The 22,227-nt window shown below is 42.9% G+C and overlaps 1 protein-coding gene across 3 annotated transcripts; it reads right to left on the bottom strand.

Annotated features, from left to right (window-relative positions):
• Positions 1 to 203: 203 nt before the first annotated feature.
• MTIF2 (mitochondrial translational initiation factor 2) lies at positions 204 to 18,760 on the bottom strand. Of its 3 annotated transcripts, none has more exons than XM_029072292.1 (14): positions 18,680 to 18,760; positions 14,196 to 14,427; positions 13,806 to 13,926; positions 11,484 to 11,652; positions 10,902 to 11,062; positions 8,835 to 9,011; positions 6,397 to 6,536; positions 5,210 to 5,334; positions 4,422 to 4,626; positions 3,827 to 4,079; positions 3,356 to 3,496; positions 2,706 to 2,870; positions 1,233 to 1,373; positions 204 to 806 (listed from the first exon to the last, which is right to left on the bottom strand). In XM_029072292.1, exons 2-14 carry the CDS (start codon positions 14,406 to 14,408, stop codon positions 637 to 639), a joined length of 2,181 nt encoding a protein of 726 aa, XP_028928125.1. In that variant the 5' UTR covers positions 14,409 to 14,427; positions 18,680 to 18,760; the 3' UTR covers positions 204 to 636. The 3 variants fall into 3 exon arrangements, with proteins under 3 accessions (XP_028928125.1, XP_028928124.1, XP_028928126.1); XM_029072291.2 differs by lacking the exon at positions 18,680 to 18,760 and adding an exon at positions 18,268 to 18,284; XM_029072293.1 differs by lacking the exon at positions 2,706 to 2,870.
• Positions 18,761 to 22,227: the final 3,467 nt, after the last annotated feature.

The raw sequence follows: 22,227 nt of genomic DNA, 5'->3' as shown, positions 1-22,227 counted from the left end.
ATTTGTCTGCTGTGACTTTGGGCAAGTCACTTAACTTCTCTGCCTCAGTTACCTCGTCTGTAAAATGGGGATTGACAGCCCCACCTGCGATAACCTTGTATCTACCACAGTGCTTTACACAGAGTAAGCGCTTAACAAAGGAAAGATGGATGGGGAATCTTGTATGATCAAAATCGGGTATTTCCAAAGAACACCACTGTAGAAACATTTTCCACATGACAGTTTTATATCCACTCAATTCCATCATTAGATAAGTGGCTTTGATATTTTTGATTTACACAAGGTGCTTCAGATTTTTCCACTTTCCAGATTAGAGGCCCATTTCCTTTCACTAACACTTATACAATATTTAAAAGAATGCCAAAGCCACCGCATGCAGGTTTTTTCCAGTGTCATTTTAAGTTTTTCAAGGACATTTAAGATATGACTGGTATCAAGCATAGACTCCTGGGTCCATTTTCTCTGAATGCCTTTGGTCTCTGGCTAGACCCAGGGCAGGCAACCACAACACACTCAGACCTTTAACCGGATCGGTGTCCTATTTGGTGAGAGGGCTGCTGCCTTGCTGAATCCACACAAAGAGCACACTGAATTGAAATGCTCTTAGATGCTCTTAGAGCATTATGTCTCAAAGACTTAAAACCCTGGATTCCAAGAGATCTTCTGTAGCACCTCTTTCTCTTCATAGCAAATGATTTCATCTCCGATGTTAAACTCTATGTCTTCATCCAAACTGAGACCACAGTCGTTGCCGGTTTTTATGACTGGAACATCATCCTTATGGTGCTTTAATGAAGATAAATGCCCTGAAATGATAGTACAGACATAGGGTCAACTCCCAGAGGTGAGTTTTCTTAGCAGTCAATCGGTGGTAAAACTTGAGCACTTAATTGTGTGCAGAGCACTGTATTCAGCACTTGGGAGGTAGCATAATTTTATCCAAGAATATCCCAGTGGTAGATGAAAGATTACAAAGCTGGTTTCACTTGCAATGGATAGCACAAACGCCAGGTGTGCAGAAGCTGTCCCTTCTAGTACAATTCCATTCATATGCAGCAGCCCAATAAGGAGCATTTGATATCAAGGGGAAACTTTAAAGAATCTGTAATGGTGAGAATTATTTCATAGCTAATTTTTTTTAAAACATGTCCTAAAACATGGCTGAGATTTGGGAGAACAGTTTGGTTCCAAAGGAAAAAGTCTGGTTGCAGATGATCGCAGTCTTAACTCACCTCTCCAAATAACATTTCCTCCTCGGACCAACTTGAACTTCAGCTTTTTCTCCAGTTGTCCCTTCTGGACTCGGCAACCTGCCACAGGAACTTGTTTCTTTCCTACTGTCACAAAGAAGGTAGCCAGCACAGATGCCTCACCTGTAGGAAGGGGAAACCAACATGGAGTAAGCAAAAACATGTACAAGTTATTGCTAAAAAGTCTCTGACTTCCTGCTCTTGCCCTGGAAGGCTATGTGATAATTACAATTATGGTGTTAGCACTATGTGCTGGGCACTGTATTAAGTGCTAGGTTGGATACAGGCAAAGGAGGTTGGACACAGTCCCTGTCCCTTATAGGGCTCAAAGATGGGGTAACCGAGGCACAGAGAAGTGAAGTGACTTTCCCAAGGCCACACAGCAGAAAATGGCAGATCCTTGAGTAGAATCCTTAACTCCCAGGCCCGTGCTCTGTCCACTACGCCACGCTGCTTCTATAACATCAACAAGAGAACCAGGAGTAGGGGCCTGGGAGAGAGGTCCTGGGTCTGGCTCCATTCATCTTTCACTGCTTTTAATCCTGACTGTGGTGCCCTTCATTGATGTCTGGGTTTCAGATTATTCTTCCTCATCAGATTGACCTGAGGAATATTTGATAAGTAGTACTCAAGTTTTGCTAACGAATGTTTCAGCCATTAAGTGAAACTGCACTAAAGTGAAGCAGCATGGCCTAGTGGAAAGAAAAACCAGGGAGTCAGAGGCCCTGGTTTCTAATCCCAACTCTGTCACTTAACTGCTGTGTGACCTTGGACATGTCACTTCACTTCCCTGGGCCTCAGTTCCCTCATCTGCAAAATGGGGATTCAATCCATACCTGGTCTCCCTTCTATTTCAAAATGCGAGCCCCATGTGGTACCTGATGAACTTGTATCTACCCCAGGACTTGATACAGTGCTTGCCACATAGTAAATGCTTAACAAATACCATAATTATTGTTGTTATTATCAAAGTAAGTGAAAGTAAGTAAGTGAAAAGGAACAGTGATATTATCGATACATTCCCTTTCCCTAGATGGACATTACTCTGTATCTCCCCTAGCGCTTAGAACAGTGCTCTGCACTTAGTAAGCGCTTAACAAATACCAACATTATTATTATTATGCTGCCATTTATTCAGCATTTACAGTCCATCAACTGTTCAATCAATGGCATTTACTGAGCGCTATGTGCTGAGCATTGTACAAAGCTTGAAGGAGTATTAGAATTAGAGGTACGTTCCCGGTCCGGTCCATAACAAACTGATCCATAACCCTTGCATTTCCCCATGAATATACTGTGCAGATCTCTTTAGGTCAGAGCGTTAGAAGGATACTATTGGATGGCAACCCATTTCTGTGTACAGTCTGTAAAAATGTAACACGGCACAGTGAGGACCCAACAACCATCTTCTCATCTTCCCTAAAACAAAGCTTTTACCATTCCATGTGGCCTCACCGATTACATTTTCTTCCACAGAGGGAGCCAACCGGCTGCTCAGTTCTTCTTGTAGGTCTTCAATAAGTCGGTAGATGATGTTGTGAAGTTTAATTTTTATTCCCTTTTTCACAGCTAACTGCTGAATGTCTTTGCCTGCATTGACACTAAAGCCGTATACAACACCTGGCAGACAGAACCGGGTGACTAGTTAACACAAACACGGGAAGTCTGCCTTTTGCTCAGCAAAGGAGAATTTTAAGAGTTTCCTTACCTTGCTTCATGATTAATTACTGTTTAAAGTAATAGAGATACACCAGGCTTCAAGCATTTATAATGACAATGGAAAGCCTTTAGTGGCTGGTCTAAATTTTTCAAGTTTATTAAAGAACTCCACCAACTGACTTTAAAAAGGCATAAAATAAAAAGCTCCTCCTTTTGAATTTTTAATTTATAAAAACCTGGGTTCACCTCAAATTCTGACACAGTGGCCTTTATTGAGCACTTCCTGTGTGCAAAGCACTGTAGTAAGCACTTAGAAGAATACAACAGTCCAGTTCCCCTGACCAAAAGGAGCTTACGGTCTAAAAGACAAGATCACGAATCATGCAGAAAAATCCCACTGACTAAAACATGCAGACTTGCTGGTAATTAGGAGGTAGGAACTATACCTTGGAATGTTTCAGCAAGGTTAATATCATTTTCACTAATATCGCCTACTCCAAAATGAATTAGCTCCAGTTCACATTCATCTGCAGCATCATAGGAATCTATAATATTTAAAATGGCTTCGACTGATCCATCCACATCACCTAAAGAGAATAAAAGTTCAAAACTGTAGGCAGCAAAAATAGGAACCAAAATTGACAACCTAATAGAAAATATCTTAATCAAATTTATTGAGCACTTACTCTGTGCAGAGCACTGTGGCAATTACAGGGCTAGATTAGATCTCTTTATATATATATATAAACTATTACCTTCATTCATGGTGGTCCCAAACTTCTACTTATAATTTTTTTAATACCAAAATTAAGAAAGAAAACGGAAAAGGTCCCATGAGAGATTTTAAAGCTATTAGGTTAATATCCAGAATGACACAAAATTGTCAAGAAGCAAAACTGCAACCAACAAACAAGTACCTTTAATAACCACAGTGAGTTTGTTAGAGTTGCTCTCTATCCTCTCTTTGGGTCGAACTAGTTTTACTCCTTTCATCGCTTGGTACTGCATAAAATGTCTCTCTCTCCAATTCTTAACGCCAAACTTGTCACGTTCTCTTCTATGGGACTCTTGGTGTTCTTTTCGTTTGGCTTCGATCGTTTCCATATCCTCTTTCATTTTTTCCTGGTCTTCAACATACTTTCTCCAGTCAATAACTTCACGGGCTCTTTGCTTTGTGGGAAAAAGCAGAACTGTTATGTACCCATATGACAAAATAGACTGTTAATATGATAAAGGCTCTTGGGTTATGGGATTAATTTAGGTCATGTACAGAAGTATTTCTAAAGCAGTTTTCAACTTGCCGTGTTTAATCAACAAACTTAACATGTCTAGAAAGCCTCACCTATAACTATGGGGGGAAATATTCTATTCCATGCAATTAAACGACCTCTTAAGAACCCTTATTACCATAGTTTTATGCTCATAAAGCTAAACGTTTGCATTTTTTTTTTTAACTTTGAACATGTTATTCCACAGAAGGTTATAGATATTTATGAGTTAACTTGGCTGTACCTCAGATTCTACTTCAAGAATTTCTTCTCCTGCTGAAGGAAGGTCTCTCCAACCTGTAATTTCTACTGGTGTGCTCGGGCAAGCATCATTCATTGTTTTTCCATTTTCATCAAACATTAGGCGCACTTTTGCCCAGCTCTTTCCAGCAACCAGAATTGAACCTTTTCTTAAAGTCCCTCTTTGGATTATGGCTGTAGTGACGGGACTAAATTTAAAAAAAAAAGTGAGTTAAGCTTCTTTGACATTTTTAGGCCAAAACAAAGGCAAAATGATGAATGTGTATGACTTCATTACTTCAAATGCTTGAGATGGGAGCTATCGCCTGGAAGTTTTAAGATATGATTTAAGAGTCCACCGGTGACAAAACCCATTTCAATCTATGTCCAAGGAAAAAACTTATTCCTTTGTTTCCCGCTTTTACAAATATTGATTTTTAACATGGTGAGGATAGCAGGGTCATATGGTCAAAGGTTAAGACTGACGTATTCAAAATCTGAATTTCCAATCTCATTTTTTCTTCTGGTTTGTCACCCACTGAGGAACACCTCGTGGTACCACTGTTTCCTCTTTTCCAAATTAGCAACGTTAAATGGGTGTTGTGCCTGGAAATTATTATACTGCTACCACCAGAAAGCTCACAATCGCTAAGCATTAAAAAAGGTAAATGATCGGGAGATCGCTTGTAATGCCAGAAGAAAAATTCTGTTTTCAAGCTGGAGATGTGACTTTATTAGAAAACAGGAACAATTAAAACGGCTCGAGGAGTTCAGGTATGTTAACAAGCCTACCCTTTTCCTTTATCCGTCCGAGATTCGATTACTGTTCCTTCCACTGGCCCAGTGGGATCTGCTTTCAATTCCAACATCTCTGCTAGAGCAACTGTTGCCTCCGCCAAAGCTATCAGATTGTCACCCTTGAATCGAAAGAGCCACATTGAACCAGATTAATGCCTGGATGGCCACAGTCTGTCTGGCCTCTACTCTTCAATATTCCCAAATCTTCCCCGCCTTTTTCACTGACTGAGGAACACAGACCTTAGATCAAATTATTCTCGCATTATCTTCCCAATCTAACTGCCAATACCTCCTCTGTGGAACTGGAACTTCTCCCAGTGTAAAAATTTCAGCTTTGGAAACAAACCAAAAAAAAAAGACACCAGGTTGGTGGCAGCTGTCTCCTCCTTTTCTCTTCCCTGTACCCAACCATTAACGGGATTGAGGGCCCACTGGGTGTGCAGCACTGTGCTAAGTGCTTGGGGAAAGTACAACAGAATCAAAAGGAAAGCTTCCTGCCCTTAAAGAGCTTAAAATGAACTGAGGGGAACAGGCAGACAAATTAGTAAGTGCTTAACAAATACCATTTAAAAAAAAAACACACAAAAAAGGTGTATAGCTGGAAGATGCCGACTGGTTGCAATTTGTCGCTCCCAATTCAAAAAGCTTCTGACTTGGCCTTTCCCAGAACTAATGGTAACCTTAGACCGCAAGCTTGGTAGCTCTCCTGACACGCAAATAGAAATTTTAAAGCATTATAAATAATCTTAGAGAGCGTTACATGTACTCAAGTGTTGAACTTGCAAGAATTTAAATATATCAACTTGCTTAATTTGGGGAATCTACTTTAATTATAATAAGTTTCATCCAGCTGTTTCAACACTTAGCGACATCTTTGATTACCAAAGCAGAACCAAAGTATAGCACACTTGTAATATTCTTGAAATGCCTTTTAATTTGTTAAATATTCCCTTATATTTCCCAGAGACCTACTCTGTCTACATGGCCCGTCCTAAAAAAAACACGATATACAAGTATCAAAATCACTGCCATTGCAATGACCTCAGTGATATGTGAGTTTTCATTTTGGTCTAAAATAATCTTTGCTCTAATTTTCATTTTACATTACGAAAGCACACTGTGTCCATTCCATCCTGAATCTCCCTCAGAACAAGGTCTCTTTTGAAACACCAACCCTTTACCTTAAGTGCAGAAATATGAATGGCTTGAACATCACCCCCGTACTCCTCACAGACCACATCGTATGCCAGCAGCTCTTTCTTCACTTTTTCAGGGTCGGCTCCAGGTTTGTCACATTTATTTATGGCCAGGATGAGTGGAACTGAGGCAGAAAAAAAGGAGTTGCTAAACGGCTAACACATTTTCTCTAAGGATAGGTCGTGAGACACCTTTCTTCACAGTGACAGACACCCACCTGTGTCTATGTCTGTGATTAGAACACTAATCTTGGAATGAGATGGTGAAAATAAAACACCAGAAAAGTTAAGATTTGGGGTCACAAGCTGAGTCCTAGTATTAACCTTGTTTTTTATTACACAGAATAAAGAAATCACCCTGGTCCCCCACTAGCTTACTGCCAGATCTGTAAAACAGTCATAATGGGGGTGAGCTAATTCCAGACTGATTATTTCATGAGGGCTTTCTGTGGAATCTGGGCTTCAAAGTGGGTTTCTGGAGTCTGAATTGTTGGGTTGAGGTATTTACATAGAACAAATTCATTCAGTCCTATTTATTAAGCACTTACTATGTGCAGAGCACTGTGCTAAGCGCTTGCAAGAGTACAACAATAAACAGACTAATTCCCTGCCCACAATGCGCTTTTTCTTTCACTTCACTTGGGTTCTGCAGTCCAGTGGTTGATTTAACCATGCCAGAAAGAAACAGAGTAAAGACCAGGAGTATATTCAATAGGTAGTGGTAAAAATCAAGCTCTTCATTAGGTATTCCATGTAGATATCATTGGTTGAACCATGAATAATGAGATATATAGGGGAAGAACTTTTTTTCAGGAAGTGAGTTTATAGGAAAAAAAAATTAAAAATCAGCAATACCTTTTAATATTTTCAATAGGTAAACTTTTTAATAGCAAAATCTAAGTTTTCATTAAATTAAATCCAGTGAAACTATGAAACTATGAAAACTACACATTCAATTCTTTCCCATGGGACCTAAGCGCTCACATATAACCAAAACATACACAGAGAGACCTGGGGCAGAGATAATGGAGCAAATAGCAACAATGAAAAACCAGTATGGAAAATGCTACAGGTAGCATTCTATTTAGGTAACACCAAGACCAACACAACTCAGTGGATGCACAAAAACTTTAAAACTAATCTGTTGTTACTGGGAGCCAAAGCTTCCTCTCTGCTAATGTGTAAGCTAGACTCTACACTGTATGCTTGTTGTGGGCAGGGAAAGGGTCTGTTTATTGTTATACTGTATTCATTTAATAGTATTTGAGCGCTTACTATGTGCAGAGCACTGTACTAAGAGCTTGGAATGTACAATTTAGCAACAGATAGAGATAATCCCTGCCCAGTGACAGGCTCACAGTCTAAACAGGGGAGACTGACAACAGAGCAAAACAGAACAAAACAAAAAGACAACATTATCAAGATAAATAGAATCAAGGGGATGTACACCTCATTAACAAAATAAAATAGGGTAATAAATAATATATACAAATGAGCACAGTGCTGAGGGGAGGGAAGGGGGGGAGAAGGGGATTGTATTCACCCAAGTGCTTAAGTACAGTGCTTTGCACACAGTAAGTGCTCCATAAATACCACTGAATGAATGAATGAAAGTTTAGCTAAGGCTTTTGGGAGGTATTTTCAAACAGGGATTTTCAGTCTTTTTGAGAAACCCCTTCAGACTTTGCCCTCACCGAAGAATACTGAGTGGAGGGGAAGCCAAAGTAATAGAGCAGGAGAAACTGGGGCAAATGGAATAGTACCAAGTACCAGTGCCGAGTAGTGGAGAAGTGAGAGCATTTATTGGCATGTCATTGGATGAGGTACGCTGCATTAACCATTTGGCAAATACAAAATAAAGATATGACATACATTCTAGTCAGGAAGACATCTTTCCCTTCCTTCCCCAAGAACTTAGAGTACTCCCATTTATCCCCTCTTTTATTACTATTTTTTAATAAATGAAGAAAAAGCAAGAAGAGAAGCTGCGTGGCCTACTGGATAAAGCATGGGTCTGAGAGTCAGAAGGAGCTGGGCTCTAATCCCGGCTCCACCACTTGTCTGCTGTGTGACCTTGGGCAAGTCACTTCACTTCTCCGGGCCTCAGTTACCTCATCTGTAAAATGCGGATTAAGTCCGTGAGCCCCACGTGAGACGTGGACTGTGTCCAACTTGATTAGCTTGTATTTACCTCAGTGCTTATTACAGTGTGTGGCACATAGTAAGCCCTTAACGAATACCATGAAAAAGGAAAAAGAAAAAAGGATGATATTGGCAAAACCAATAGTGGAACTCTAAACCTGAAGATCTGTGGGACATCTTTGATCTGGGACTGATGCAATTTTCTTATACTCGTTCTGATAAAGACAAAAAATTAAAAATTAAAAAGCATTAAACCATCAACATTAAACCACATACCATACCTTGGGCGTTTTTGGCATGTTGAATAGACTCGACAGTTTGTTTCATGACTCCGTCTTCTGCTGCTACCACCAAAATGATAATGTCAGTGACGTGTGCCCCTCTTGCCCGGATTGCTGAAAAGGCAGCGTGCCCAGGAGTATCCAGAAAGGTTATCTTTTCCCCCGAAGGTAAATAAACTACAAAACAACAATCAAAAGACACCAGCAACTCAAATGTGACCATCTTCCTCTTCGGTATGAATGGCAATATTTTAAATTGTACATTACTGCACGAGCAGGTGACGTCAACAAGTTTGTCTCTCGTTACGGGTCACGTTCTCTAAAGAAAAGGAATCATCATACAGTCTCGCCCTTTGGTGTTCCCTTGGCTCTATTTTCAAGTAGCAGTTAAATAAATCAAGGCCTCAAAGGAACAGCTGCTGATAATCGGGCGACAAGATAAATAATGGCTGATACAGAAATTAGGTGGCTAAGAAAGAGAAATGAGAAGCATTTCACTTGGCAAATGAGCTAGATTAAAGCCTAGAAGAGCAGGGATAATGAAACCCCAGGAGGTCAGTCAGTCAATTGTAGTTACTGAGCGCTCACTGTGTGCAGAGCACTTACTAAGCATTTGGGAGAGTACGACATAGCAACACATTCCCTGTGCGAGTCCCTTTCCAAAGTTTGCCTCCTTCCCCACCACCAGATATTCTTGTCTCTCCCCTGGCCCACTGCTGGTTCGAATAGCGACGGTCGAAAGTGAGCGGGGGAGAAATGCTGTAGGAAGGACTTCAAGATATAGTGGGCTCTCTTGGCTGGAGGACAGTGGGCCAGAGCAGTTCATTTTTTTCCCAATTAATAATGCATCTCTGAGGGTAACTCTGAGAAGCAGCATGGTCTAGTGGAAAGAGCAGGGCCCTGGGAGTCAGAGGACCTGGGTTCTAACTGCAGCTTCGCCAAATGTCTACTCTGTGACCCCTTGGACAAGTCACTTAATATCTCTTTGCCTCAGTTACCTTATCTGTAAAATGGGTAATAGCCTGTGAGCCCTATGTGGGATAGGGACTGTGGCCAACCTGATTCTCTTGTTTCTGCCCCAGCATTTAGTACAGTGCCTGGCATACAGTGAGTGCTTAACAAACATCATGTGAAAATAACTAAACGAAACAAAAAACCCAAACAGAAAATCTCTTCCAATTCCATGGACCCCTGAGTGCTTTTATATTACTGACCAGCAGTCACCGCTGAATTAGCAAGTAATAGTTGTTTAACTTTTCTAAAGATTAAAATTTGTGTTAAGAAAGCATTAGCTTCATCAGCATCCAACAGGAGTTATAGAAGCACTTTATTCATCTGATCGATATTTTTATGTACAGAAGGAATGCAGTTAAAACTTTGAAGGTTCTGTACTGTGTTCACAAACAAGCATATGATGATTTTTACTAGACGCATTAACCAGCAGAATATATTGAATATGAACCGCATTTACCAAACGCAGAGCATTCTGTATTAAGCACTTGGAAGAGTATCCCAGAAGCAAAATCAATCAATAAATCAATCGTATTAAGTGATTACTGAGTACAAGGCACTGTACTAAGCGGCGCTTCCATCATTCTATCGTACTTATTCAGTCGTATTTATGACGCGCTTATTCACTGTACTGAGCACTCGGGAGAGTACAACAGAACTAGGAAACCCTTTCCCTGCCCACAACAAACTTACAATCTAGAGGGGAGATACATATTGACATAAAGAAATTATAGATATGTACAGAAGTGCTGGGACTGAAGAAAGGGTGAATAACGGTGAATAGTTAAGTGCAAGAGCAATGCAGAAGGGAGTGGGAGAAGAGAAAATGAGGGCTTAATCAGGGAAGACCTCTTGGAGGAGAAGTACCCTGAACTCAGAGTACTTTATTAGGTAGTCTGGTCATCTGCCTTTATATTTCAACCAAGAAATAACAGGATAAAACTCTATCTCCTTTTTCTTTTTAAAGAACAAGGCAGAGAATATCATTCACATTCTGTTGAAGCAAATCACGATTAGAGTTCCCATGAAAATAAGAAGATATATCTGATTCCATACCAAGAAAGGCACCGATGTGCTGAGTGATGCCTCCGGCTTCCATTGCCGCCACTTGAGTTTTTCGCAGCTTGTCAAGCAGAGTGGTTTTCCCATGATCAACGTGGCCCATTATCGTAACAACTGGGGATCTCGGGACTAATAAAGCTGGATCTGCCTTGGGCCTAGGAGAAAAATACAGCTCATTCAAGTAACTACCCAATAGAAAGATTCTATGTCTTTGAATCGCACTCTGGGATCACGATTTAAAGTGGATCATAATTTAATTTTCATCCTAAATAGCAATATACTTTCTATTCCATTCATAAAAGATTTTGTAGTGGCAGTTTTTATGGGATTTACCTTTCTAATAAAAGGCTGTTCACTTCTAGTTATATTTTAGGATTAACCCGAAAGTTTACGTAGACGAACAGAAAAAAATTGTTAGCCTGAAATTGATGATATAAATAAGCATGTAAAATTAAAGCACCCAAACAGGCATTAATTCCTGAAAGAAAAGAAAAAAACCCCACCTCATAATAGTTGTTAATTTTAAATGATGCAAAGTAAAATGTTGATATTTCTTTTTGAAAACTAATCATTTACCTCCTCACAGCATCTTTGTTTTCTCTGACTTTGACCTTTTTTAATTTTGTCCATTTATGTTTCATTCCTGATTTTTTTATAACTTCCTTGATCCATATATCATCCAAAGGAAAATTGGGTCTTAGGAAATCTTCAACAGAAGTATTCCACAGGGATTCATACACATGATCTAAAGAGAGATGAGAAGACAGTTTAGCACAACTCTTTAATTTTCGGGGACACAGTGTGGCCTAGTGCTATCCACAGGCCTTGGAGCCAGAAGGACCTAGATTCTAATCTCAACTCTGCTGCTTGACTACTGTATGACCTTGGGCAAGTCATTTCACTTCTCTGTGCCTCAGTTACCTCATCTATAAAATGGAGAATAAGACTGTGAGCCCCATGTGGGACATGGACTGTGTCTAACCTGCTTATCTCGCATCTACCCCAATGCCTAGAATAATGCCTGACACATACTAAGTGCTTAACAAATACCATAAAAAAAAACACCCAGCAGGATCAATTGCTTCTCTGCCTTTAAGTTGAAGTTCAAAACAAATTACTTCTTCTAAATTAGATATTTTGTCACTTTTGAGTAACATTTGATATGATTTCCAAATTGGAAATAATCTAGCAAACTTCAACATCCAAAGTTAAATTCCATGATCAAACCAGGGTGTGCACATCACGTGTTACTACATTTAATTTTATAAAATACATAAGAATGAATTAATAGGATGCTAATGCTTCTTTAAAAGGTGTTCCATAAGCAAATTTCCACAAGCAAATAACCTAAATGGAAAAAGTACCATTTTTGAGAAATGAAAAACTATCTGGAAATGAAAATATTTATTCACAGATTCTGCAGCTATCACAACAAAGCATGGCTGGACTTAACCATTGTTTAACTGAGCTAACATCATATCTGGTTACAAAAACATCTCCAAATTCTTCAAATGAAATCCAAGAGTGCACTAATTATAGGGTCAAATTTAGTCATATTCCAGCTGGGGAAAATTCTACAGGTTTCTCCTGCACTTTGTGGTTGATGCAAAGTTCACTGAGAGGGGTGATTTAAAATGCTGTCAAATGTCATACTTATAAAATTCCCTTTAAAATTCTTATTTTGAGAAGCAGCCTGGCCCAGGGGAAAGAACATAGGTCTTGGAGTCAGAGGACTTGGGTTCTAATCCCAGCTCTGTCATTTGCCTGCCCAGGACAAGTTGCTTAACTTTCCTTTGCCTCAGTTTCCTCATCTGCAAAATGGGGATATGATCCCCGTTCTCCCTCTCTCCCTTCGACTGTGAGCCCCATGAGATACAGGGACTGTGTTGATCTTCTTACATTACACCTCTCCAGAGGCTCATCATCTAACAATAATATTTAAAAAAAAAGTTATTTTTTGGCACATAATATGGGCTTAACAAATGAGACACCATACTATCATTACTTATTTCTATGCATTAGGGGCATTATGAGATGAGGAGTACTGTAATTTAGACTAACCAGTAACTCCTCTCATTGACACTACCAACGGTGTATCAATGGTGTTCAACCCAGACTTAAGTGGGCCTAACTCAGCTCTAGCCTCAGTCTGCGCCAAAATTCTGGCAAAATGAAATTCTGGCTCAGTTTTCATCCTGAGAAATAATCACTGCTTATCTTGGGGTTATGGTAGCAGTTTGCAGTGTCCAAACCACTATCATTTCTTTTCCCTAAAGAACCCAAAATATGCTGGTCCTAAAGAATATAAAACAAAGTACGCACCATTACTAAAATTAACAACTTGGGAAAGGATACAAAACAAAGCACGAACCACTAGTGAAATCGACAACCTATTCTCCCTCTCAACCGAAGGGAGAATTCAGCTTGGGATCTTTAAAAGGTACTCCAGTGTTTACCCCTTAATATCTTAAACTAAGGCTAAACACAACTGGATATTTTTTAATGCTACTTTTCTAAATCCCTTCTCCGGATCGCACCTGGAGAGTTTCCAATCTCGGCTACGGGAGGGAGAGTCAAGCGGAGGCCTGTCCGTTCCATTCCTAGCTTGGGTAGTGGCTAGCGAGTGGCAGGCCGTCTGCTACAAGTCAAAACTCACCCATGTTTGGCAGCAGCGGCACGGGAGAGAGTCGAGGGCAGAGACTCAAGTTTACAGCCTGCAAGGAGGCAATGGTAAACCCCTTCTGGATTTTTACCAAGAAAACTCCACGGATTCACCACCAGAACGATTGCAGACAGTGAGCGGGGTGTTCCGGGACAGATGGGTCCGCGGTGCCGTTATGGGTCGGAAACGACTCGATGGCATAAGATGACCGTTCTCTATAAAAGCATCGGACTCACCTATGCTTTTATCCATAGCTCTGGCAAGCTCTCTTACAGTCATTCCGATCCATACTTCTACTTCTTGCTTCTCCTGTTTGGGTTTGATCAACGGCGATTTCAATCTCTGGCCTCTTTCGCCCTATAAAACAAGGTGAGAAGTACATGCGCAGAAAGTCAAGGGGAAACCCGCTAAGAGGTAACGAATAAAAATTTTGGACTAGCTCTGGAAAGACAAAGAGTTATTACATCCTCCTAACTTCAGTTTTAGGTTGAAACTACCGTCGGGATCATTAATTCATGCAGTAAAATTCAATGGCGCTATCGAGTCGGTTAAATTCAATAGCAAACACCTAAGGGGTGACTTCCTTTCAGTTTGGCACAGAGATCAACAGGTAAACTGTTAAGTACTTCTTTTGTTGCTAAGAGCCTGTACTGCGATAAAGCCACACTGATGAATGTGTCCGTCTGCCAGAGTCGTGGGGATTGCTGAGCGGTCCCAACACGGTGAATGGATGGTTTCACAGGCCTCCGTTGTTCCCCAAATCCTCTCTTCGGACACAGGCTGAACCACCATCTAAGAGAACTAGGAAACTGCACCAGGTTTTCCAACTTCGGCATCATCCCCTGGTTCACTTGATTCCTATAAAATAAAAAGACCTACTTGACTTGGAGAATAAGCGGAGAAAAGACATGGATGCAAGATACAAAAAACTTTATTTCTCATTAAAAGAGGAAATACAAATTGTCCCACATTGAGAGTAATTTAAATTCCTTTTCGTCAGAGAAGGTGCTGAGGAGCAGTGTGACTTAGTGGATAGAGCACGGGCCTGGGTTTCAGAAAGGACCTGGGTTCTAATCACAGCTCTACCACGTGCCTGCTGCTGACCTTGGCAAGTCCCTTCACTTCTCTGGGCCTCACTTACCTCACCTGTAAAATGGGGATTGAGATTGGGGGGACTGTGTCCAACCTGATTAACTTGTATCTAACCCAGCACTTAGAACAGTGCTCAGTACAGTGCCAGGTACATAGTATGGGCTTAACAAATACCATTATTATTAACAGCGCTTGGCACAATAGTAAGCTTACTGTGTGCAGACCACTGTACTAAGCACTTGGGAGAGTACAATACAACAGTATTGGTAGACAAGTTCCCAGCCCACAGTCATGGTAACTAAGGTATGTAAGGATAATATTGGTTTTCCAGAACATCTGACAATCTCAAAGTTGCAATGTAAGTGATCTTCCTAAAAGAATTACATTTGGGCCACTGCATATTTATTATGGGAATAAAAGAGCACCTTGTCTCCTATACAATTTCACCGTGAGGTACCATGCTGGAAGATTATCAGACAATCGTCATATCTGCTCTGCACATAGTAAGTGCTCAATAAATACTACTGAATGAAAATCACACAGATAATTGCTCTCCCCAACTTCAAAGCCTTACTGAAGGCACATCTCCAAGAAGCTTTCCCTAAGTCCTCCTCTCCTCTTCTCCCACTCCCTTCTGCGCTGCTCTTACTTGCTCCTTCATTCATCCTCCCTCCCATCCCCACAGCACATATGTGTGTGTGTGTGTAGATATTTATATATATATATACATCTGTAATTTATCTATTTATATTAATTCATTCAATAGTAGTAGACCTTTGCATCTGGTCCTGGGGGACGCTGATTGCTCAAGGGGCTCGGAGATTGGGGAGGGGGATGTGCCAGGGTGGATCCCAAAGCGTTTAGGCATCGAGAGTGTCGGGGAGGGGGAGTCGGTTAGTCTGTCAACTGTATTTATTGAGCACTTACTATGTGCACGGCTCTGCACTGAGCGCTTGGGGAGTACAATATAACAATATTCACTGCCCACAAAGAGCTTAAAGTCTAGAGGGGGAGTCAGACATGAATAGAAATAAATGAATGAGATGGACATAAGAGCTGTGGGGCTGGAAGAGGGCAATGAATAAAGGCAGCCAGTCAGGGTGATGCAGAAGGGAGTGGGAAAAGAGGAAAGGAGGGCTTGGGCTTAGTCAGGGAAGGCGCCTTGTAAGAAAGATGCCTTCAATAAGACTTGAAGGGGTGGGAGAGCCACCATCTGTCAGATTTGAGGAGGGAGGGAGTTCCAGGCCAGAGAGGCAGGGTGTGGGCCAGTAGTCACGGTGAGATACATAATAATAATGTTGGTATTTGTTAAGCGCTTACTATGTGCCAAGCAGTGTACAAGGTAATCAGATTGTCCCAGGTGGGGCTCCCAGTCTTAGTCCCCATTTTACAGATGAGGTAACTGAGGCCCAGAGAAGTGAAGTGACTTGCCCAAGGTCACACAGCTGACAAGTGGCAGAGCCGGGATAAGAACCCATGACCTCTCTGACTCTCAAGCCGGGGCTCTTTCCACTAAACCACGCTGCTTCGCTCTAGCTAGATACATGAGCTACAGAGACAGTGAGGAGGTTGGCAATAGAGGAGCGGCGCAACTTCACTCAATCATTCAATCGTATTTATTGAGCGCTTACTGTTCATTCATTCATTGCATTTATTGAGCTCTTACTATGTGCAGAGCACTGTACTAGGCGCTTGGAATGACAATTTGGCAACAGAGAGTAACAATCCCTGCCCAATGACCGGCTCACAGTCTAAACGGGGGAGACAGACAGCAAAGCAAAGCAGAACAAAACAACATCATCAAGATAAATAGAATCAAGGAGTTATACACCTCATTAACAAAATAAATAGGGTAATAAATAATATATACAAATGAGCACAGTGCTGGGGGGAAGGGGGAAGAACACAGGGTGGGAGGGGAGGACGAGCAGAGGGAAAGGGGGGGGCTCAGTCTGGGAAGGCCTCCTGGAGAGCACTGTACTAAGTGCTTGGAAAGTACAATTCAGCAACAAATAGAGACAATCCCTGCCCACAGTGGGCTCACAGTCTAGAAGGGATAGAGCACGGGTCTAGGTGTCAGGGGTCGTAGGTTCTAATCCTGCCTCCGGCACTGGTCACCTGTGTGTGACTTTGGCCAAATCACTTCACTTCTCTGGGCTGCAGTTCCCTCATCTGGAAAATGGGGATGAAGACTTTAGGGCAGGGCCTGTGTCCAATCTAATTAACTTGTATCTACCTCAGCACTTGGAAGGGTGCTTATTATAGTAATGACCAGTATTGATTATAATATTATATTAGTCATTATTATGAGGAGCAGAGTGTGCGGGCTGGGAATAATAATAACAATGGCATTTGTTAAGCGCTTACTATGTGCCAATCACTGTTCTAAGCACTGGGGGGGACACCATCAAATGGGAACGTGGCCAGAAGCATTGTGGCTGAGTGGAAAGAGCCCGGGCTTGGGAGTCGGAGGTCATGGGTTCTAATTCTGACCCCACCACCTGTCACCTGTGTGACCTTGGTCGAGTCACTTCACTTTCCTGGGCCTCAGTTCACTCATTTGTAAAACTGCCAAATTGTCCATTCCAAGCGCTTAGTCCAGTGCTCTGCACATAGTAAGCAATCAATAAATACTATTGAATGAATAAAACGGGGATGAGGCCTGCGGGCCCCACGTGGGGCAATCTGATGACCTTGTATCCTCCCCCCAGCGCTTAGAACAGTGCTCGGCACACAGTAAGCGCTTAAGAAATGCCCTTATTAGTATTATTAAAATGGGGATTAAGACTGTGACCCCGATTAGACTGTAAGCCCGTCAAACGGCAGGGACTGTCTCTATCTGTTGCAGACTTGTTCATTCCAAGCGCCTAGTCCAGTGCTCTGCACATAGTAAGCGCTCAATAAATACTATTGAATGAACAGTACAGTGCTCTGCACATAGCACTTCATAAATACTATTGAATGAATAAGTGAATATTAATAATGTTGGTATTTGTTAAGCGCTTACTATGTGCAGAGCACTGTTCTAAGCGCTGGGGGAGATACAGGGTCATCAGGTCGTCCCACGTGAGGCTCACAGTTAATCCCCATTTTCCAGATGAGATCACTGAGGCCCAGAGAAGTGAAGTGACTTGCCCACAGTCACCCAGCTGACAGAGCCGGGATAATAATAATAATAATAATAATGTTGGTATTTGTTATGCGCTTACTATGTGCAGAGTCCTGATCTAAGCGCTGGGGGAGAGACAGGGTCATCAGGTGGTCCCACGTGAGACTCACAATTCATCCCCATTTTCCAGATGAGGGAACTGAGGTCCCACGTGAGAAGCAGCGTGGCTCAGTGGAAAGAGCACGGGCTTTGGAGTCAGGGCTCATGAGTTCGAATCCCAGCTCTGCCACTTGTCGGCTGTGTGACTGTGGGCAAGTCACTTAACTTCTCTGTGCCTCAGTTCCCTCATCTGTAAAATGGGGATGAAGACTGTGAGCCCCACGTGGGACGACCTGATTCCCCTATGTCTACCCCAGCGCTTAGAACAGTGCCCGGCACATAGTAAGCGCTTAACAAATACCAACAAAAAAAAAACAACCAAAAAACGTGAGACTCACAATTCATCCCCATTTTCCAGATGAGGGAACTGAGGCCCAGAGAAGTGACTTGCCCCCAGTCACCCAGCTGACAAGTGTCGGGGATTCGAACCCATGACCTCCGACTCCCAAGCCCGGGCTCTTTCCACTGAGCCGCGCTGCTTCTCTGGAGAGGGGCCTCCCAAGGTCATGCGGGGCAGAAGGCTGAGGGCTCGGCGGGGGCCCAGGCTGCCCGGCCGCCATGCCCACTTCCGGGTCAGAGGTCACGGCTGGACGCCCTGCTCAGGACGGGCCCCATCCGGAGGCCCCGGCGGGGGGGGGGGGGGGGAGGTGCGTGGCGGAGGAGGAGAAGAGGAAGAGGAGAAAAAGAGGAAGCGCAGAAAAAGAGGAGGCAGGTTCGGGGCCCGAAGCTTGTTCCCGGGGCCCGCTTTACCTGGCCAGCCACACATAGGTCAGTCCTGCCCGGCCGCCCGGCGGCCGACGGGGGCCGAGCAGGGACAATCTCAATGCTAAAGCGTTCGCGGCCCTCCGCCCCACAGGGCGTAGGGGTGGGGCCCAAGCTGTCCTGGCGGCGGCGTGCGAGCTGATTGGACAGCGCCGGGGGGCGGGGCTCCGCGGCGCGCGCTCCGACCTGGGCGGGGCTCTGCAGCGCGTGCGCTCCGCCCTGGGCGGGGCTCCGCGGCGCGCGCGCTCCTCGCCATGCACGTGCAGGGGCCCGGGAAGGAGGCTGGCGGACGACGCCCCCCCCCCCCCCGGCAGCCCTCCTCATAATAATAGCAGTCGTTAACCGCTTGCTATATGTTAGGCACTTTACTCATCTGTAAAATGGGGATGAAGACTGTGAGCCCCACGTGGGACAACCTGATGAGCCTGCATAATAATAATAATAATAATAATGTTGGTATTTGTTAAGCGCTTACTACGTGCAGAGCACTGTTCTCAGCGCTGGGGGAGATACAGGGGGGTGAGGGGAAGTGTATCTCCCCCAGCGCTGAGAATAGTGCTTGGGAGAAGCAGCGTGGCTCCGTGGCAAGAACCCGGGCTTGGGAGTCAGAGGTCATGGGTTCGAATCTCGACCCTCCCACTTGTCAGCTGGGTGACTGGGGGCAAGCCACCCACAGTCACCCAATGTATTTTGTTAATGAAATGTCCATCGCCTTGATTCTATTTAGTTGCCATTGTTTTTACCAGACGTTCTTCCCCTCGACTCTATTTATTGCCATCGTTCTCGTCTGTCCGTCTCCCCCGATTAGACCGTAAGCCCGTCAAACGGCAGGGACTGTCTCTATCTGTTGCCGACTTATTCATTCCAAGCGCTTAGTACAGTGCTTTGCACATAGTAAGCGCTCAATAAATACTATTGAATGAATGAATGAAGTCAGGTAACTTCCCTGGGCCTCAGTTCCCTCATCTGTAAAATGGGGATGAAGACTGTGAGCCTCACGTGGGACAACCTGATGACCCTGGATCTACCCCAGCGCTTAGAACAGTGCTCAGCACATAGCAAGCGGTAACAAATACATTATTATCATACTAAGTGCTTAACAGATACATTATTATCATAGTAAGCGCTGAACAAATACATTATTATTATAGTAAGCGCTGAACAAATACCATCATCATCATCATATATCTATAATTCTATTTATCTATTTTGATTCCACTGATGTCTGTCTCATTCATTCAATCGTATTTATTGAGCACTCTCTGTGTGCAGAGCACTGTACTAAGGTGGCTCAGTGGAAAGAGCACGGGCTTGGGAGTCAGCGGTCATGAGTTCGAATCCCAGCTCTGCCACTTGTCAGCTGTGTGACTGTGGGCAAGTCACTTCACTTCTCGGTGCCTCAGTTACCTCATCTGTAAAATGGGGATTAACTGTGAGCCCCACGTGGGACGACCCGATTACCCTGTATCTACCCCAGCGCTTAGAACAGTGCTTGGCACATAGTAAGCGCTTAACAAATACCAACATTATTATTATTATTACTAAGGGCTTGGAGTGTACAATTCGGCAACAAATAGAGACAATCCCTACCCAACAACGGGCTCACAGTCTAAAAGGGGGGAGACAGACAAAACAAAACACAAAAACAGGTAGACAGGCATCAATAGCGTCAATACAAATAGAGTTATAGATATATGCACATCATTAATAAATAAATAGAATAATAAATATGTAAATGTTACTACCCTCACTCAATCAATGGTATTTATAGAGTACTTACTATGGGCAGAGCACTGTACTAAGCACTTGGGAGAGTCAGTATAACAGAATTAGCAGCCATGTTCCCTGCCCGTAACAAGCTTACAGTCTAGAAAGGTAGAGAAACATGTTTTGTTGTCTGTCTCCCTCTTTTAGACTGTGAGCCCATTGTTGGGCAGGGATGGTCTCTATTTATTGCCGAATTATACTTCCCAAGCGCTTAGAACAGTGCCCGCACACGGTAAGTGCTCAATAAATATGATTGAATGAATGAATGAATACAAGCAAATCAAGTTGGACACAGTCCCTGTCCCATGTGGGGCTCACAGTCTCAATCCCCATTTTACAGATGAGGTCCAGAGAAGTGAAGCGACTTGCCCAAGGTCACACTAGGCAAACGACAGATCCGGGATTTGAACCCATGACCTTCCAATTCCCAGGCCCATGCTCTATCTATTACACACATTCAGTCATATTTATTGAGCATTTACTATGTGCAGAGCACTATACTAAGCACTTGGAAGACAGAACAATACAACAATTATCAGACATTTCCTGCTCACATAATAATAATAATAATAATCGGAGAAGCAGCGTGGCTCAGTGGAAAGAGCACGGGCTTTGGAGTCAGGGCTCATGAGTTCGAATCCCAGCTCTGCCACTTGTCGGCTGTGTGACTGTGGGCAAGTCACTTAACTTCTCCGTGCCTCAGTTCCCTCATCTGTAAAATGGGGATTAAGACTGTGAGCCCCACGTGGGACAACCTGATTCCCCTATGTCTACCCCAGCGCTTAGAACAGTGCTCGGCACATAGTAAGCGCTTAACAAATACCAACATTAATAATAAGGGCTTTTTATGTGTTTACCATGAACCAAGCTGTGGAGTCGATATAAGATAATCAGGTCCCACATGGTGCTCACAGTCTAAGTAGGAGGGAGAAGATTCAATTCAATTCAGTCTTATTTATTGAGTGCTTACAGTATGCAAAGCACTGTACTAAGCACTTGGGAGAGTATAATATAACAACAAATAGACACATTCCTGCGCACAATGAGCCTTACAGTCTAGAGGTGCACTCACAGTCTAGAGGAGATATTGAATCCCCATTTGTCAGAGAAGGGAATTCAATCATTCATTCATTCAATCATCATTTATCGAGCACTTGAGCAGAGCACTGGACTACGCGCTTGGGAGAGTACAATATAACAATAAACAGACACATTCCCTTCCCACAACGAGCTTATGGTCTAAATGAATTGAGGCACAGAAGTGAAGTGACTTGCCCAAGGTCACACAGCAGACACGTGGCAGAGTCGGAATTAGAACCCAGTTCCTTCTGACTCCCGGGCTGGTGCTCTATCCTCTTGGCAATGCTGCTTCAAGCACAAGTTGCTTTCAGCGATAAACCGCTCCTCAGGTGAAAATTTCAGGTGAAAACGTGAGATTAGTCATCAGTGATCTACAAATGAAAGTCACGTTTATCTAATATATAGGTATGTATTGGGTGTCAATCAACAATGACATATTTTGTCTCTTTTTACTGCCTCCCTGCATCCAAAATATATGACTTTCAGTCCCCTTGAATCCTGTCAAGTTATATACACTGCACACTGATTCCTCCATACCATATACATCTCACTTTCTTTTTGTGATCTGAGGAATTTATGTTTTCTGTGAGTGATTATACCAGCACTGGAAATAGCACAAACATTTGCATGACTTTTCTGTTAAAAAAGACCAACATTCATTTCCTGCTCCAACATTCTTCCCCTCCCAT

Source organism: Ornithorhynchus anatinus, chromosome 9 (assembly GCF_004115215.2).
Source record: "Ornithorhynchus anatinus isolate Pmale09 chromosome 9, mOrnAna1.pri.v4, whole genome shotgun sequence".
In the NCBI taxonomy this organism is placed as follows: Eukaryota; Metazoa; Chordata; class Mammalia; order Monotremata; family Ornithorhynchidae; genus Ornithorhynchus; species Ornithorhynchus anatinus.
The sequence above is the reverse complement of the archived record's forward strand: the minus strand, read 5'-3'. Positions and strand labels throughout refer to the sequence as shown.

Bases quoted from the DNA above. Each gene is read 5' to 3' on its own strand.
- MTIF2 (XM_029072292.1), bottom strand. From the start codon at position 14,408: ATGATGCCGAAGTTGGAAAACCTGGTGCAGTTTCCTAGTTCTCTTAGA. The intron at 6,537-8,834 runs GTATGGTATGTG...TTTCTGCCTCAG, and splicing joins ACATGCCAAAAACGCCCAAG to TTCCACTCATCCTGGCCATA. The intron at 1,374-2,705 runs GTGAGGCCACAT...CCCTTCCTACAG, and splicing joins TGTGGAAGAAAATGTAATCG to GTGAGGCATCTGTGCTGGCT.